The sequence below is a fragment of the Cololabis saira genome, chromosome 4 (genome assembly GCF_033807715.1).
Source record: "Cololabis saira isolate AMF1-May2022 chromosome 4, fColSai1.1, whole genome shotgun sequence".
NCBI lineage: Eukaryota > Metazoa > Chordata > Actinopteri > Beloniformes > Belonidae > Cololabis > Cololabis saira.
Window position 1 is genome coordinate 43,323,206 of NC_084590.1, and position 18,959 is coordinate 43,342,164.

General features: G+C 44.7%; 2 protein-coding genes across 2 annotated transcripts; both read left to right on the plus strand.

Annotated features, from left to right (window-relative positions):
• Positions 1-1,672: 1,672 nt before the first annotated feature.
• LOC133442453 (glycine N-acyltransferase-like protein 3) lies at positions 1,673-14,202 on the plus strand. Its single transcript, XM_061720451.1, has 5 exons — positions 1,673-1,771; positions 1,889-1,996; positions 2,077-2,197; positions 13,372-13,504; positions 13,589-14,202. Exons 1-5 carry the CDS (start codon positions 1,697-1,699, stop codon positions 13,986-13,988), a joined length of 837 nt encoding a protein of 278 aa, XP_061576435.1. The 5' UTR covers positions 1,673-1,696; the 3' UTR covers positions 13,989-14,202.
• Positions 14,203-16,624: 2,422 nt separating this feature from the next.
• On the plus strand, positions 16,625-18,758 carry LOC133442001 (cystatin-like). The gene is made up of 3 exons (XM_061719868.1): positions 16,625-16,897; positions 18,034-18,135; positions 18,360-18,758. Exons 1-3 carry the CDS (start codon positions 16,700-16,702, stop codon positions 18,432-18,434), a joined length of 375 nt encoding a protein of 124 aa, XP_061575852.1. The 5' UTR covers positions 16,625-16,699; the 3' UTR covers positions 18,435-18,758.
• The last annotated feature ends 201 nt before the right edge of the window (positions 18,759-18,959 follow it).

An 18,959-nucleotide genomic window follows, 5' to 3' on the forward strand; every position in this document is an offset into this window, starting at 1 on the left:
TTTTTTTTCCCCTCTGGTGGTCATTACTAGCAGTTTCTGATTACACTCAATGCGCTGTGTGTGAGTTCCCCCCTCTATGTTCTTAGGGTATGCTGACAAACATTTAGGGGGTTCAGCCCACCAAGGGGGCCCTGACTCAGCCCACCCGAAAGGTTTCTAGAACCACTACTGCCAGGCGCTCCCTCCTCCATCTATGTGCCTAATCCCTTCACTTCACACAGGTCACACACACACACACACACACACTGCAGCAACGAAGTAGCCCTTCACAGTCAACAATCGTTCTCCCCAGTCCCCACTCATGATGAAACTGTGAGGTGAGCATTGAGCAGTCAGAGTCGTTAGTTACTCAATTAGCGCATATTGATATGCAAATTAGCGCATACCGTTGTAGTAGCTAAACAAAATAACTTGTCACTGTGCCTGCCAGACATGTGACTATAGGCAAGGCTACCATGACACACCCAGCCAGCCATCATGCTAGCTCGCAGTAAAGCGGGTCTAAATGGATGCAATGTCTTTTGAGAAACAATATGGGCATAAGTGAAGAACATATTTTCAAACGGGTCTCTTGTTTTCTGAATGAAATTAAGCCCTTCAGAATCGCAAGTGGCTGCTTACACAGCCTGTCTGATGTGATGATGACGATATGCTATAGCTTGGCACGCTTTTCTTTCTTTCTTTCTTTCTTTCTTTCTTTCTTTCTTTCTTTCTTTCTTTCTTTCTTTCTTTCTTTCTTTCTTTCTTTCTTTCTTTCTTTCTTTCTTTCTTTCTTTCTTTCTTTCTTTCTTTCTTTCTTTCTTTCTTTCTTTCTTTCTTTCTTTCTTTCTTTCTTTCTTTCTTTCTTTCCCTATTTTGAAGCCTACCAACTTCTAACCAGTCAGATTTGTAGAAAATGTGTATGGTTGATTGCTATATAAGCTGATTCACACACAAGAGTTTGAGTGAATCCAAAAAGAGACAATTTGCATGAATGTGTGATGAAATGGCCTTAAGTAGCCTAACTAAAAAATACAATGTGATTTTCAAATGTTCGTTTCCAAGACAATTAAGTCTTAAAGTACATTTTCTCAGATTTATTGGTGTCTTTCTAGTCACACAATTGAATAGTCAGTGTTTCCAATACACTGATCTATTTGTGGTAGTAGGTACACCCTAAATAGATTTTGACCCCCACAAATATTACTGCCACATATTAATTTCAACTAGTTGACTGCAAACTCCTGCTTTAGCTTACAGTATATTATTATCTTGTCGGAATATTATTCCAGCCAATAAGTTAGGAAGTTCCATTTGATTTGATTTAATTTTACTTTTGTTTTGCCTACAAAGCAAAATATTACTTTACTTGAGTCTCCCCTGAAGTGATTTTGGTATTATTTATGCAAGCAAAATTCTACCATAACCTGTATGCTTAATATATATAGGGAAACAATTATTTGTGGTAAAACCACAGAACAGTAAAGAAGATATTGATGTGTATAGGTCTTCATAGATCTAGTCTCTTCATTTTGACCTCAAAGTGCACCAGATTGATCCATTTTTACTTAAAATCTACAAATTTTTCTTCCGGGGGGGCATGCCCCCGGACCCCCCTAGGAGTTCTGTGGTCCATGAACTTTGGGGAGGCTGAGCCCCCCCAAAGCTCTAATGCTAAAATCGCCCCTGCTATGAGGACACGCGTCCGTTTGCAAACATGAAGGTCTTAAACAAAGACGAGCTGCAGACCGCTGAAGGAATCCTGCAAACGCACTTACCGAAGAGTTACAAGGTAGACTGCTACATGTCTCATTTAAAACTTCCAACAGCACTTCTTTGTGTCAACATTTAATATGGGTTTATTTGTACTCAAACTTTTAACCAAGTGCAGCTGTTGATTTGTGTTTAGGTATACGGATTCCTCTACGGCATTAACAGGAATAAGGAGAGTACACTCCAGGTCGTGGTTGATTCGTGGCCAGGGTTCAAAGTTATTATTTGCCGTCCTGATCCCAAGGTGAGTTCACGTGCTGCTGGAGAGAGTTGGACATGCTGAACTAGTGGGGTTTCTGTACGTCTGTATGTTGTGTTTTACAGAGCAAGGCTGCCCTGGCGTTCACGAAAAAAGTCACATTCTACAGCACAGATGAAGAGGTTTTGAGGAAGATGTTGACTGATGAAAACGCAATTGACTGGAGCACTTATTTCCTAGTTGGAGGTGAGGTTGGTGTCGTGTACAATCACACATTAAATAAATGCATTTTCTTACACCATGTGTGGTGTATAATACTGTATGTGGATCTTGGGTGGCAGCAAACACTTCAGGGTGTCGGTCAGGACACTTATTATGGTGCAGGTGAGTTGAATGATCACAGAGTCCAGGAATAAAGTTTCATCTCTTTATGAGGTCTGTGCTCTCATTACAACTCACATTTGGGTGTGTGTGGTTACTGAAACATAAACATAACAATACTGGTTAATTAGAAATAAGGTAAAATATTAAACATAAACATACCCTGAGCTGGAAATATCTCTAACATCATAACTAAAAGTACAGCTCTAGATGAGTTATGAAATTAAAGCCAGCATTAATCAGCTATCTCTGAATTAGCATTCAAATATGCAGTAAATGTAAAATAAACGATATTACTGATAAAATAACATTCAGTAAGTCATTAGTAAACATAACTAAGGGTAAACAACATAACTTACAGCTCTATGGACGCACACACTGCAGAGAACATTCAGCCGACGTTTGCTCTGAGCTGATCACCATGTGCTCTGATCTAAACAACGTTGTGGTGCGTTTAAGGACCTGAAGATTGTGGGAATTTCCATGTGCAGCATAAGCTTTAGTACAGCCGCCCCCAAATTTGGTGTACAAATTTGACATGGATGGATAGAGTCTCTATATTTTAGTAGCATCCTGAGGCAGAGCAGGTAGCCTGATAAGCCGCACCACTGGGCGAGTATAGGTCCGGTCCTTAACTTGAACGACTGCAGTCCTAACCCGACCATCAAACCCAGGTATGGCGGTTTTCACTGTTCCTACTTGCCAGAGAGCTCTAGGGGTTTGCTGATCAACGATGAGAACCACAGTCCCAACAGTGATGTTGTCCTTGTTGTGCCATTTCTGCCGTACTTGTAAAGTGGGCAGGAAGTTTCGGATAAAGTGCTTCCAGAAATGGTCAGACAGAACTTGAGTGTGTCTCCATCTCTTGCGACTGAGCAGTTCTGATTCCGGGTAGACTATTTGTGGCAGAGAACAGTCTGGCCGCCCCATCAACAAAGAGTTGGGTGTGACGGGATCAGGGTCTGCGATATCTGTGGAGACGTAGCCCAAAGGCCTAGAGTTGAGGATACTCTTTACCTCAAGCAAGACGGTCCTCAACACCTCCTCTGACACAGTTTGAGCTCCCAATGTGGTACGCAGAGCTGCTTTCACAGATCGCACCTCTCTTTCCCAAGACCCACCAAAATGGGGAGCATTAGGAGGATTGAAACGGAAGCGGATCTGTTCTGCTGCCAGTTGTTCTCGGAGGGCTGGCTCCATGGCTTTGAACGCTTCATGCAGTTCTTTACTTCCCCCCTTAAAGTTGGTGCCTTGATCCGATAAGAGCTCAAAGGGCTTTCCTCTGCGAGCTATAAACCGTCTGAGCGACATCAAGAATGAATCAGTGTCCATGTTCACCACCAGATCGAGGTGGACTGCTCGAGTAGTAAGACACTTGAAAAGAATTCCCCACCTCTTCTCATTGCGTCGTCCTATTTTGATGTGCATAGGGCCGAAGCAGTCCATCCCGGTTGAGTAGAAGGCCGGTCGGAAGAGCCTCAGGCTTGAGGGGGGCAGATCTGCCATCCTTGGGACCGCTGGTTGGCCTCTCCACTTCTTACACTCGGGACAGTGGTGTTGACATTTCCTCCATGCTTCTCTACCTCTCAGAATCCAATATTTCCTGCGGAGCTTGGCGAAGACACGCTCAGCTCCAGGATGGTGCAACTGAGCATCACAGTGCTGGATTAAGAGCTTTGCGACTGGGTGAGAAGGGTCTAGAAGTATCGGATGCAGAACTTCAGAGCCCAGGTTATCACACCTGCGGAGTCTACCTCCTACTCTAATCAGGTCAGAAGACTTGTCATACTCGGGAGCGAGAGTGAGTAGTCGGCTACTGGATGGGATGGTCTTTCCTGATCTGAGTAATGCAAACTCTCCTGGAAAGCTCTCCTTCTGAGCATGTCTCAGCAAGGCAAGCTCGGCCTTTTGGAAGTCATCAGCAGCTGGACAATCGGTGACGGTGGCCGCCCCATGCAGAGACTGTGTGGTGGCTTTAAGGAGTTCCTGGTAAGTGCTGAACTGTAGGATGTCAGGTATTGCTGGACTAGTTGAATCTGTCAGCAGGCCGCAGAACGCCGTCTTCCTTAGCTCCTCAACTTCTGCTGGAGGTTCTCCTGCTGGTGCCTTCGGCCAGCAGTTGGCCTGCAGCTGAAGAAAAGGTGGCCCTCGACTCCATCGATTCTCTCCAGCAAGCTGGATCAGTGTCTTCTCCTCAAGTCTTCTGACGGCCTCAGAATATTGTCTGGACCTGGTAATGAGCCGATCACTACGATATGGTAAGGTATCCATTTGCCATAGTCTCTCGACATGACTGAAGAGCTCAGCATCTGGTGAGGCACAGGAAGTGAGAAGGCACTGCTGTGGTATTAACCGGTGACGCAGGAATCCTGAGGGGCCCTGGAGAGTCCACCCAAGTCTGGTGCGTACAGCTGCCGGTCCACCCGGTGGACCCAGACATACCGGCTCCACTGGTGTGACAAGATGTGGATTATCCGACCCAATGAGCAGTAGTGGCTGTGCATTCCTCATGTTCGGAAGTGGTAGGTCCCTGAGATGGCGGTACCTCTCCTGTAGAGCTCTTACTGGATAAGTATGGCGAGCAAGGCCAAGTTCCTTTGCAGTGAAGGCTCTGTGGATCTGAAAGAACTTGTCAGGCTGTGACGCAGGAGCTACAGAGAATGACACCGTCGCACCTTGGATGGTGCAAACCTCTTGCCGAACAGTGCGGAGTGCTAGGTCCTCAGGTTCCCCTTGAAGCCCCAAACGATCAGCCGCCTCACTTAACAGAATGGTACGCTCCGAACCATCATCTAATATAGCATAGGTCTCAATCACCTTGGTACCACTCTTAAGGATGACTCGACTCAACTTGAGTAGAACCTGGCTGCTGCTGGTTGGTCGATCCACATAAAGAGTCCCGGAGGTGGAACTTACCAAGCAGGTGCTTTCTTCCATCGTGCTGGGTTTGACAGGTGTTGGTGCATTTTGGCTGCTGTTGACTTCGTGAAGAACCTCAAGGTGCCGTCGTTCACACTGCTTACACTTAGCTTTAAGGTTACACTTAGCCGCTTGATGTTCACGGCCGCACCTCCAGCACCTTTTGTTGGACTTGATCCACTCTGTCTTCTGTTCCCTAGACAAGAGTTTGAAGTTACTGCACTGATTCAAGTAGTGCTGCACTGTGTCGCAGAATGGGCAGTACTTCTTCGGTTTCTCCTGTATGGCTATCGTGTCTTTCTCTAGTTCTCCCTTCTGTTCACTACCATGAAGAATGGTCGTAGTCTTATGAAGTTTGTACTCAGGACGCCTCTCCTTTCGTGGAACTGGCTTCTCCATGTCTGTTTGGTCACAGTACTGGTCTCCGATAACCTGAACACGCACCTCATACTCAAGCCACTCAGCTAGATCGATCAGTGTTGGTATAGGAGTGTGGATGGGATTCACAAATCGCTGGAAGTTGGCTCTTAAGTCATATGGCAACTTAGCTAAGAGCCGCGATACATGGGAGCCGCACCTCAACTCCGTCCGACCCTGTTCTCCCAACTGGTGCAACATACCGACTAATGCGCGGACCTGGAGTGCGAACGTCTTGAATGCTCTGACGTCACCACTCCTGATGTTAGGTCCATCCATCAATTTGGTGATCCTCTTCAAGGCCAGATGTTGAGGTTGACCATACATCTCAGTGAGTGCTCTCATGGTGTCACTAAATGGAAACGGACTATTGATGTAAGAATCAGCAATGAGCAGTGCTTCCTCACACTTGAGGTGGTCTGTCACTATCTGAAACTTGAACTGTTCTGAAGCCTCACGTGGGAGTATGTTGTCCAAAGCTAACTTCAATCTTGCAAACTCACGTGGGTCTTCATGCACCAGGTCAGGGATTGTTGGTTGAGGTCCACGATAAATCTCTGCCGGTGGGGGTCTGCGGAAAGAGGCTGGAGTCTGAGGCCACTCATTTGGTTGCAGACGATCAGATGGGTACCGACGAGGATCAGCAGGGTCGCGGTTATCCCAGGGCTTATACTGATATCCATAATCAGGACGGTATCGACTGTCAGGGCAGCTTTGGCGCTCAGGAGATGGATACTTGGAGTCTCGGCTGTAATAGTCATCATCATAGCGTGGTCTCAGACTAGGCAGTCGATAAGGTGTGGTATTTTGACTGTAGCTGATGTTATAGCGATCATTCACGTCATCCACCTGGGGATAACACCTGCTATGAGGCTGTTTGATGATAGCTCTTTGATGAGGGCGGTGACTATCCATGAACTGACTGGAAACAGCACCAGGTGTGGGACACGGGGTGCATTGTTCTTGATAGAGCGACTGCGACTGTCTCTCAGTGATGGAGGGTTGAGGTGGAGGCAGCTTCTTAACCGTTGTTGAGGGTTGGTGGAAGTCTTGAGATTGAGGGGATGACTCACCAGAAGCTGATGGTGATTGTGCTGCACCCTGACCATGCAACTTTATTCCCTGTAGACTGCAAAAGAGCTCTTCATACTGCTCATGCTCCCGGTCCGGTGGGAATGGAGACTCATCACTGACTGGCACCTGTGGGGCACTCTCATGCTGATGTGGGTCCTCGTGACCTCTGGGTGGCATCAGCGTTCTAGCATGTGCAGGTGTGGATGATGTCTTGTCCTCACGTGGTTTGGACCGTGACAGGGTGTGCTGTGGGGCTAGTACAGGAGAGTTAGCGATGACTTCTGTAAGGCGTTGCACATCTCGTCGCAGTTGGTCATGATCCTCTCTCATATCCTTAATGTACTGAAAAACATCAGATGAAGCATTCTGTCTAGGCTGCTCATCATATGTGAGGCATTGCTTCGTGGGGTAACCCACCTCATATTGCTGAAGATATGAAGGCGGTTGGCTGCGTCTGCGCGGGCGATCAGGCTCTCTGCATAGATCTCTCCCTTCCATCCTGAAGTTATATGGCTGAAGTGGTTGCTCCGATCCGGCTCGAAGGACCAAAAATTGTATAATACTGTATGTGGATCTTGGGTGGCAGCAAACACTTCAGGGTGTCGGTCAGGACACTTATTATGGTGCAGGTGAGTTGAATGATCACAGAGTCCAGGAATAAAGTTTAATCTCTTTATGAGGTCTGTGCTCTCATTACAACTCACATTTGGGTGTGTGTGGTTACTGAAACATAAACATAACAATACTGGTTAATTAGAAATAAGGTAAAATATTAAACATAAACATACCCTGAGCTGGAAATATCTCTAACATCATAACTAAAAGTACAGCTCTAGATGAGTTATGAAATTAAAGCCAGCATTAATCAGCTATCTCTGAATTAGCATTAAAATATGCAGTAAATGTAAAATAAACGATATTACTGATAAAATAACATTCAGTAAGTCATTAGTAAACATAACTAAGGGTAAACAACATAACTTACAGCTCTATGGACGCACACACTGCAGAGAACATTCAGCCGACGTTTGCTCTGAGCTGATCACCATGTGCTCTGATCTAAACAACGTTGTGGTGCATTTAAGGACCTGAAGACTGTGGGAATTTCCATGTGCAGCATAAGCTTTAGTACAGCCGCCCCCAAATTTGGTGTACAAATTTGACATGGATGGATAGAGTCTCTATATTTTAGTAGCATCCTGAGGCAGAGCAGGTAGCCTGATAAGCCGCACCACTGGGCGAGTATAGGTCCGGTCCTTAACTTGAACGACTGCAGTCCTAACCCGACCATCAAACCCAGGTATGGCCGTTTTCACTGTTCCTACTTGCCAGAGAGCTCTAGGGGTTTGCTGATCAACGATGAGAACCACAGTCCCAACAGTGATGTTGTCCTTCTTGTTGTGCCATTTCTGCCGTACTTGTAAAGTGGGCAGGAAGTTTCGGATAAAGTGCTTCCAGAAATGGTCAGACAGAACTTGAGTGTGTCTCCATCTCTTGCGACTGAGCAGTTCTGATTCCGGGTAGACTATTTGTGGCAGAGAACAGTCTGGCCGCCCCATCAACAAAGAGTTGGGTGTGACGGGATCAGGGTCTGCGATATCTGTGGAGACGTAGCCCAAAGGCCTAGAGTTGAGGATACTCTTTACCTCAAGCAAGACGGTCCTCAACACCTCCTCTGACACAGTTTGAGCTCGCAATGTGGTACGCAGAGCTGCTTTCACAGATCGCACCTCTCTTTCCCAAGACCCACCAAAATGGGGAGCATTAGGAGGATTGAAACGGAAGCGGATCTGTTCTGCTGCCAGTTGTTCTCGGAGGGCTGGCTCCATGGCTTTGAACGCTTCATGCAGTTCTTTACTTCCCCCCTTAAAGTTGGTGCCTTGATCCGATAAGAGCTCAAAGGGCTTTCCTCGGCGAGCTATAAACCGTCTGAGCGACATCAAGAATGAATCAGTGTCCATGTTCACCACCAGATCGAGGTGGACTGCTCGAGTAGTAAGACACTTGAAAAGAATTCCCCACCTCTTCTCATTGCGTCGTCCTATTTTGATGTGCATAGGGCCGAAGCAGTCCATCCCGTTTGAGTAGAAGGCCGGTCGGAAGAGCCTCAGGCTTGAGGGGGGCAGATCTGCCATCCTTGGGACCGCTGGTTGGCCTCTCCACTTCTTACACTCGGGACAGTGGTGTTGACATTTCCTCACTGCTTCTCTACCTCTCAGAATCCAATATTTCCTGCGGAGCTTGGCGAAGACACGGTCAGCTCCAGGATGGTGCAACTGAGCATCACAGTGCTGGATTAAGAGCTTTGCGACTGGGTGAGAAGGGTCTAGAAGTATCGGATGCAGAACTTCAGAGCCCAGGTTATCACACCTGCGGAGTCTACCTCCTACTCTAATCAGGTCAGAAGACTCATCATACTCGGGAGCGAGAGTGAGTAGTCGGCTACTGGATGGGATGGTCTTTCCTGATCTGAGTAATGCAAACTCTCCTGGAAAGCTCTCCTTCTGAGCATGTCTCAGCAAGGCAAGCTCGGCCTTTTGGAAGTCATCAGCAGCTGGACAATCGGTGACGGTGGCCGCCCCATGCAGAGACTGTGTGGTGGCTTTAAGGAGTTCCTGGTAAGTGCTGAACTGTAGGATGTCAGGTATTGCTGGACTAGTTGAATCTGTCAGCAGGCCGCAGAACGCCGTCTTCCTTAGCTCCTCAACTTCTGCTGGAGGTTCTCCTGCTGGTGCCTTCGGCCAGCAGTTGGCCTGCAGCTGAAGAAAAGGTGGCCCTCGACTCCATCGATTCTCTCCAGCAAGCTGGATCAGTGTCTTCTCCTCAAGTCTTCTGACGGCCTCAGAATATTGTCTGGACCTGGTAATGAGCCGACCACTACGATATGGTAAGGTATCCATTTGCCATAGTCTCTCGACATGACTGAAGAGCTCAGCATCTGGTGAGGCACAGGAAGTGAGAAGGCACTGCTGTGGTATTAACCGGTGACGCAGGAATCCTGAGGGGCCCTGGAGAGTCCACCCAAGTCTGGTGTGTACAACTGCCGGCCCACCCGGTGGACCCAGACATACCGGCTCCACTGGTGTGACAAGATGTGGATTATCCGACCCAATGAGCAGTAGTGGCTGTGCATTCCTCATGTTCGGAAGTGGTAGGTCCCTGAGATGGCAGTACCTCTCCTGTAGAGCTCTTACTGGATAAGTATGGCGAGCAAGGCCAAGTTCCTTTGCAGTGAAGGCTCTGTGGATCTGAAAGAACTTGTCAGGCTGTGACGCAGGAGCTACAGAGAATGACACCGTCGCACCTTGGATGGTGCAAACCTCTTGCCGAACAGTGCGGAGTGCTAGGTCCTCAGGTTCCCCTTGAAGCCCCAAACGATCAGCCGCCTCACTTAACAGAATGGTACGCTCCGAACCATCATCTAATATAGCATAGGTCTCAATCAGCTTGGTACCACTCTTAAGGATGACTCGACTCAACTTGAGTAGAACCTGGCTGCTGCTGGTTGGTCGATCCACATAAAGAGTCCCGGAGGTGAAACTTACCAAGCAGGTGCTTTCTTCCATCGTGCTGGGTTTGACAGGTGTTTGTGCATTTTGGCTGCTGTTGACTTCGTGAAGAACCTCAAGGTGCCGTCGTTCACACTGCTTACACTTAGCTTTAAGGTTACACTTAGCCGCTTGATGTTCACGGCCGCACCTCCAGCACCTTTTGTTGGACTTGATCCACTCTGTCTTCTGTTCCCTAGACAAGAGTTTGAAGTTACTGCACTGATTCAAGTAGTGCTGCACTGTGTCGCAGAATGGGCAGTACTTCTTCGGTTTCTCCTGTATGGCTATCGTGTCTTTCTCTAGTTCTCCCTTCTGTTCACTACCATGAAGAATGGTCGTAGTCTTATGAAGTTTGTACTCAGGACGCCTCTCCTTTCGTGGAACTGGCTTCTCCATGTCTGTTTGGTCACAGTACTGGTCTCCGATAACCTGAACACGCACCTCATACTCAAGCCACTCAGCTAGATCGATCAGTGTTGGTATAGGAGTGTGGATGGGATTCACAAATCGCTGGAAGTTGGCTCTTAAGTCATATGGCAACTTAGCTAAGAGTCGCGATACATGGGAGCCGCACCTCAACTCCGTCCGACCCTGTTCTCCCAACTGGTGCAACATACCGACTAATGCGCGGACCTGGAGTGCGAACGTCTTGAATGCTCTGACGTCACCACTCCCTGATGTTAGGTCCATCCATCAATTTGGTGATCCTCTTCAAGGCCAGATGTTGAGGTTGACCATACATCTCAGTGAGTGCTCTCATGGTGTCACTAAATGGAAACGGACTATTGATGTAAGAATCAGCAATGAGCAGTGCTTCCTCACACTTGAGGTGGTCTGTCACTATCTGAAACTTGAACTGTTCTGAAGCCTCACGTGGGAGTATGTTGTCCAAAGCTAACTTCAATCTTGCAAACTCACGTGGGTCTTCATGCACCAGGTCAGGGATTGTTGGTTGAGGTCCACGATAAATCTCTGCCGGTGGGGGTCTGCGGAAAGAGGCTGGAGTCTGAGGCCACTCATTTGGTTGCAGACGATCAGATGGGTACCGACGAGGATCAGCAGGGTCGCGGTTATCCCAGGGCTTATACTGATATCCATAATCAGGACGGTAACGACTGTCAGGGCAGCTTTGGCGCTCAGGAGATGGATACTTGGAGTCTCGGCTGTAATAGTCATCATCATAGCGTGGTCTCAGACTAGGCAGTCGATAAGGTGTGGTATTTTGACTGTAGCTGATGTTATAGCGATCATTCACGTCATCCACCTGGGGATAACACCTGCTATGAGGCTGTTTGATGATAGCTCTTTGATGAGGGCGGTGACTATCCATGAACTGACTGGAAACAGCACCAGGTGTGGGACACGGGGTGCATTGTTCTTGATAGAGCGACTGCGACTGTCTCTCAGTGATGGAGGGTTGAGGTGGAGGCAGCTTCTTAACCGTTGTTGAGGGTTGGTGGAAGTCTTGAGATTGAGGGGATGACTCACCAGAAGCTGATGGTGATTGTGCTGCACCCTGACCATGCAACTTTATTCCCTGTAGACTGCAAAAGAGCTCTTCATACTGCTCATGCTCCCGGTCCGGTGGGAATGGAGACTCATCACTGACTGGCACCTTTGGGGCACTCTCATGCTGATGTGGGTCCTCGTGACCTCTGGGTGGCATCAGCGTTCTAGCATGTGCAGGTGTGGATGATGTCTTGTCCTCACGTGGTTTGGACCGTGACAGGGTGTGCTGTGGGGCTAGTACAGGAGAGTTAGCGATGACTTCTGTAAGGCGTTGCACATCTCATCGCAGTTGGTCATGATCCTCTCTCATATCCTTAATGTACTGAAAAACATCAGATGAAGCATTCTGTCTAGGCTGCTCATCATATGTGAGACGTTGCTTCGTGGGGTAACCCACCTCATATTGCTGAAGATATGAAGGCGGTTGGCTGCGTCTGCGCGGGCGATCAGGCTCTCTGCATAGATCTCTCCCTTCCATCCTGAAGTTATATGGCTGAAGTGGTTGCTCCGATCCGGCTCGAAGGACCAAAAATTGTATAATACTGTATGTGGATCTTGGGTGGCAGCAAACACTTCAGGGTGTCGGTCAGGACACTTATTATGGTGCAGGTGAGTTGAATGATCACAGAGTCCAGGAATAAAGTTTAATCTCTTTATGAGGTCTGTGCTCTCATTACAACTCACATTTGGGTGTGTGTGGTTACTGAAACATAAACATAACAATACTGGTTAATTAGAAATAAGGTAAAATATTAAACATAAACATACCCTGAGCTGGAAATATCTCTAACATCATAACTAAAAGTACAGCTCTAGATGAGTTATGAAATTAAAGCCAGCATTAATCAGCTATCTCTGAATTAGCATTAAAATATGCAGTATATGTAAAATAAACGATATTACTGATAAAACAACATTCAGTAAGTCATTAGTAAACATAACTAAGGGTAAACAACATAACTTACAGCTCTATGGACGCACACACTGCAGAGAACATTCAGCCGACGTTTGCTCTGAGCTGATCACCATGTGCTCTGATCTAAACAACGTTGTGGTGCATTTAAGGACCTGAAGACTGTGGGAATTTCCATGTGCAGCATAAGCTTTAGTACATGTGGAGTTATGAAAAAACAAACAGACACTAAAACAAAGTAGCTTAAAAAATATGAAAGTTCTCATGGGGGAAAAAGGATGGTTCTGAACCACTATGAGTATTTATGACAAAGAACATATATGCTGGAAAAAAATGTCATACATTAATGGTTTATTTTAGTTACTCATGTTATTCATAAGCATGTAATACTTTTTTAATAATAATAATAATTAATAATAATAATAATGCATATATTGAAAGTCCATCATGCTGCATAGTTTGTTGCATAAATCCCACTAGGGGAGTTTTTACCTGCCATTGTTTATGTAATAATTGCTCGGGGGTCATGTTCTAGGTCTCTGGAAAGCGCCTAGAGACAGCATCTGTTGTATTAGACGCTATACAAATAAACTTGAATGGAAATTGAATTAAATAAGTACAAATAAATATCAATTTAAATTGTTTTTGTCCTATAGGATTTGACATTTCTCATGCACAGATGCTCAAAGAAGTGTCTGCAGAAAGACAAGTCAACAACAGAGGCTTTACATTGGTGCATCTCCTGTATTTGCCAGATATCAGCTACCTGCTCTCACCACCTGCTGACAGGTATTCTTACACAAATATGTAGCTACTGTGAAATACGACCAATTTCATAATTTCAAACAAATTCCACCCCCTACCCCCCAACAGCGAGCTTGAATCAAGGATTTCATCTCTCAACGTCTCCCACACAGACTCGGTCAATAAAACTTGGAAGTTTGGAGGGGATGAGAAAGGGTACTGGAATATTAAAAACCTAATCAGCAACTTCCCGTCCTGCTGCATCACCGACATCCAGGGTCAGCTGGTGGCTTGGATGCTTGTGTACAACTACTGCGCCCTGGGGATGTTGTACACCCTGCCGGAGCACAGGGGGAAAGGTTACGCCAAAGTGTTGATCAGCACCATGGCCAAGAAACTCCTCTCTGAAGGCTACCCTGTTTACTGCTTCATAGAGGAGGAGAACAAAGTGTCCTACAGCCTTTTTAAAACCTTGGGTTTCATTGAAGATGAATCTTACAGGGCGGCATGGTTTGAGTTCAACTTTTGAAGTTGTAAACACACTGTATAGGATCTTTATGCATTAATCTGTGATTTAAAGGCGATATAAGACACACGCTTCCATTTGATAGCCTACACAATGATGAAATCACTGTAAAGGTGTATTAGTTGTTTGTTAAATTTGAAGCTCAAAGCAACCAAATCTGGACCATAATAAAGTGTTAACTGACCCTGTTAATACAATAACAACTCCATGTTTTCATAAACCAATGCATTAGTAGCTTACTGTTGGAATTATTGTAGTAAGTTATCATGCTCGCTATTAACAGAACGTATGATAATTTGCTTACGCCTGTGACACACTGATAAAACAATGCTGTGTTAAGTGATTAAAAAGTGCTGCACAAGAAGTTTCCTGATTATCAGCATAAAGCAGAAATCTGCAGAGAAGAGGAAACTTCTTGTTGCTAACAAACAAGAACAAGAACAATCTATACCTAGTGTCCACTGACTGCGACCACTCCCTTTCCCCCTCCCTTTAGGGGCACAGTCAGCTCATGTAATAGGATAGAGTATGTTGGAGATTTTACACGTCCCGACTGCTCTCCTTGCAAGCAAATTCTATTTTTTTTTTTTTTTTTTTTCCCCTCTGGTGGTCATTACTAGCAGTTTCTGATTACACTCAATGTGCTGTGTGTGAGTTCCCCCCTCTATGTTCTTAGGGTATGCTGACAAACATTTAGGGGGTTCAGCCCACCAAGGGGGCCCTGACTCAGCCCACCCGAAAGGTTTCTAGAACCACTACTGCCAGGCGCTCCCTCCTCCAGCTATGTGCCTCAAGGCTGAATTATGCTTCTGCGTCAAAACGACGCCGTGTCTACGGCGTGTGGTTTTTGTACACGCAGAGGACACGCCGTCACATGCGCCGTCAGTGACGTGCACCTCCCGAAAATTGTAACTACGCGTCGAGGAGACGCCGACCACACGCAGACCGAGAGGGCTGTGATTGGTTCGTTTGAAAGCGAAGCATTTCCGGTTTCCGGTTTGAATCAGTAGTGAACTTCCAGGGCTTTTTTCTTCGTTTATATGTGATTTTTTTTGTTTTTGTTTTTTGCACAATAGTTGTCCTTATTTGTTTGATTTACTGTGACCGGAAAAAGTCGGATAAACCATTCAGAAAAAGATCGCTAACTAGTGGCCGCGGGGGGTACTGCACCGCGACCAAATGGAGAGACGGAGAACTCTGAACGATTCGTGACGGCGTCACGGGTGCGCCGTGTGCTCTGCGTGTGTGTGACGCAGAAGCATACCCGCACCTTAATCCCTTCACTTCACACAGGTCACACACACACTGCAGCAACGAAGTAGCCCTTCACAGTCAACAATCGTTCTCCCCAGTCCCCACTCATGATGAAAGATGATTGTGAGGTGAGCATTGAGCAGTCAGAGTCGTTAGTTACTCAATTAGCGCATATTGATATGCAAATTAGCGCATACCGTTGTAGTAGCTAAACAAAATAACTTGTCACTGTGCCTGCCAGACATGTGACTATAGGCAAGGCTACCATGACACACCCAGCCAGCCATCATGCTAGCTCGCAGTAAAGCGGGTCTAAATGGATGCAATGTCTTTTGAGAAACAATATGGGCATAAGTGAAGAACATATTTTCAAACGGGTCTCTTGTTTTCTGAATGAAATTAAGCCCAAGCAAGTGGCTGCTTACACAGCCTGTCTGATGTGATGATGACGATATGCTATAGCTTGGCACGCTTTTCTTTCTTTCTTTCTTTCTTTCTTTCTTTCTTTCTTTCTTTCTTTCTTTCTTTCTTTCTTTCTTTCTTTCTTTCTTTCTTTCTTTCTTTCTTTCTTTCTTTCTTTCTTTCTTTCTTTCTTTCTTTCTTTCTTTCTTTCTTTCTTTCTTTCTTTCTTTCTTTCTTTCTTCTTTCCCTATTTTGAAGCCTACCAACTTCTAACCAGTCAGATTTGTAGAAAATGTGTATGGTTGATTGCTATATAAGCTGATTCACACACAAGAGTTTGAGTGAATCCAAAAAGAGACAATTTGCATGAATGTGTGATGAAATGGCCTTAAGTAGCCTAACTAAAAAATACAATGTGATTTTCAAATGTTCGTTTCCAAGACAATTAAGTCTTAAAGTACATTTTCTCAGATTTATTGGTGTCTTTCTAGTCACACAATTGAATAGTCAGTGTTTCCAATACACTGATCTATTTGTGGTAGTAGGTACACCCTAAATAGATTTTGACCCCCACAAATGAGTAGATGGAGAAAATGTACATTTTCAATTGCATATCCGGTATCTTCGTATTAAAGAAAATATGCCTTTCTTACTGCAAAACATGAAGTCGTTGCATTGTGCCGTAAAAGACTTTGGACCTGGTTTAATAGGAGAGAGGTCACGTAGTTAATTTACTGAAGTTAGTCTGCACAACCGAAGATCTCGGTGATATCGCTCAATATTTCAACGTTTACCACTTTATACGCACCCGTTGGTCTCAAGAATCTGCTTTTAAAAAGAAGTCCACAGTCAGAAAGTTTACACGGTCGGTATATGGCCAGTTTTAAATCAAGCCCGACAGGTTTTCGTGCAGGTTTGTGTTGCAGAGATTGTGACCGATAAGCCACGCCCCCTCCGTGACGTCACTGTCTTATATAAATACGGGGCTGCAGCTCAGACTCAACGCAGGCTTGTTTTTGTTCTTGTTTTTGTGCAACAGCGATCCATCCTCGGGAACCATGATGTGGAAGATTGCTTTTGTTTGTCTTTCGGCCCTTTTCACGGTCGGGTTGACCGGCCTGCCTGGAGGCTTCACGGACGTAGATGTGAACGACGAGGGTGTCCAGAATGCTATGAAATTCGCCGTGGCCCAACGCAACAGGAAGCTGAGCGACATGTACCTGCACCTTGGTGAGGTGGTGAAGGCGAAGGCACAGGTATGCGCATCTATCTTCTAATCTCCTGCATCTACACAACCAGAGGTAGACGTCTGCAAAGCAAATAAAGTCCAATAATGCTATTCTGGTGTGTGGCCCGCTGTGGACTGTCACTTTTAGGCCTTAAAGACTTTAATTTCACTTGCAAACGTTCAAGTCAGTCTGACATTTAAACCTAAATTACTTGGCAGTTACGTAATGTTTTTAATCCGTCTGGATATGTCCAAGTCATTGTGGGTCGTGTTTAGGCATGTGAAGGCCCGCCCAGAACTGCATGAACTATTGCACAAAAAAGGGGAACAATTTTTTTTTATCCCAGCAGATTAGGGTATTCACAACGAATTAATCTTACAAAATAGTGTCCTTCATGGAAAGTCTTACAATTTTATCTATTTTTTTTAGATGATGGACAAGTGTTTTTTTTTTTTTTTTTTTTTTGTTTTGCTTGCAGTATGAGTTTAAATATACTGGGCTTAGAGAACAAACAGACTGAGAAAAAGGTTTCTTTCCAAAAGGCATCAACATCCTGAACCGATATATGTACAGTTACGATACATTTTTAAAGACTTTATACTTTTTATTCTTATGTTATTATTTTGCCCAGAACTGCATGAACTATTGCACAAAAAAGGGGAACCAATTTTTTTTATCCCAGCAGATTAGAGTATTCACAACGCATTAATCTTACAAAATAGTGTCCTTCATGGAAAGTCTTACAATTTTATCTATTTTTTTTTAATAGTGATACTGACAGAAAATTAAGATAATGGACAAGTGTTTTTTTTTTTTTTTTTGCTTGCAGTATGAGTTTAAATATACTGGGCTTAGAGAACAAACAGACTGAGAAAAAGTTTATTTCCAAGAGGCATCAACATCCTGAACCGATACTATATGTACAGTTACGATACATTTTTAAAAACTTTATACTTTTTATTCTTATGTTATTATTTTGCATATCTGCACTTTTTACTTTCTTGTTGTTTTTTTACTGTAATTGTCTTGCACTGAGCACAGGAGAAGCTCTACAATTTCGTTATACAATTTATAATGACAATAAAAGCCATTCATTCAGATCTAAGTTTAGTTATAGTCAGATGTCATGTATTTTTCCATATCTCATCTGTGGCTCCTTATAGGTGGTTGCTGGCATGAAGTACGTCATAACGGTGAAAATGGCACGCAGCTCCTGCAGAAAGAACTCCGCAAATGAAGAATGCAGGCACAGGCCTATGGCTATGGTAATTACTTTCTCAAGGGGATTAGATGTACACCTTTCCAAGAAAATAAAAATCCTCATTTAGTTTTTACAAAAGTGTTTTTCCCAGTGCAGAAATATCAGCATTCAGTTGCAATACTGTAATGTTTGTAATATCATGTTTACTACATCTGAGATTGCACCGGACTCAAAAAGAAGAAGAAAAGATTTACTCTGATTTATTTTTGTATTTGTTTTCTCTTTCAGCCTTACCAGTGCACATTTACCGTGTGGAGTCGCCCATGGCTGAGTGATATCCAGCTGCTGAATGAGAAATGCTAGAGGGAAAACTACTCGGGAACTGGCCTTGACATTGTTTGCATCAGTAAACATTCACCCTTGAGTTCAATATATTTTCCTTTTTATAAGAACTATAAAAGCAGAATTGTACTCCTTTCCTCCGTGTACTACTTCATTCTGTCTAGAATAAACCTTTTCAAGCTTTACAAAATGAGCTGTAGCGGTTCACTGATTTAGAGGAGCAACACAGTAATGCTTCATTATATGAATCACTACATCAGTTTCAATAAATGAATCAATTAGCCTAAGTTACTGATTTGAAACTGTTGATTACGCAAATAAAATTGACACGCTTTCAAAAGTAAAGTTGCCTGTGATTTTATTTTTGTTATTGTCGTTATTAATGAATGCACTCATTAGATCAAAACAAGTATGCAGCGGTTCCTGCCAGTTTATCTTATCCTATATATTTAACTTTGGCTAACAACACAGTGGCTAATGTAAAATGGAGAAACTATCAAATCAAACTATCAAACTATCAAACAATTTTGCAACCGAAATATGACC

Excerpts from the sequence above, each read along its gene's own strand:
- LOC133442453 (XM_061720451.1), top strand. The coding sequence starts at position 1,697 with ATGAAGGTCTTAAACAAAGACGAGCTGCAGACCGCTGAAGGAATCCTG. Across the intron at positions 1,772-1,888 it reads ACTTACCGAAGAGTTACAAG|GTATACGGATTCCTCTACGG; the intron begins GTAGACTGCTAC and ends ATTTGTGTTTAG. Across the intron at positions 13,505-13,588 it reads CTCTCACCACCTGCTGACAG|CGAGCTTGAATCAAGGATTT; the intron begins GTATTCTTACAC and ends ACCCCCCAACAG.
- LOC133442001 (XM_061719868.1), top strand. The coding sequence starts at position 16,700 with ATGATGTGGAAGATTGCTTTTGTTTGTCTTTCGGCCCTTTTCACGGTC. Across the intron at positions 16,898-18,033 it reads TGGTGAAGGCGAAGGCACAG|GTGGTTGCTGGCATGAAGTA; the intron begins GTATGCGCATCT and ends GGCTCCTTATAG. Across the intron at positions 18,136-18,359 it reads GGCACAGGCCTATGGCTATG|CCTTACCAGTGCACATTTAC; the intron begins GTAATTACTTTC and ends TTTCTCTTTCAG.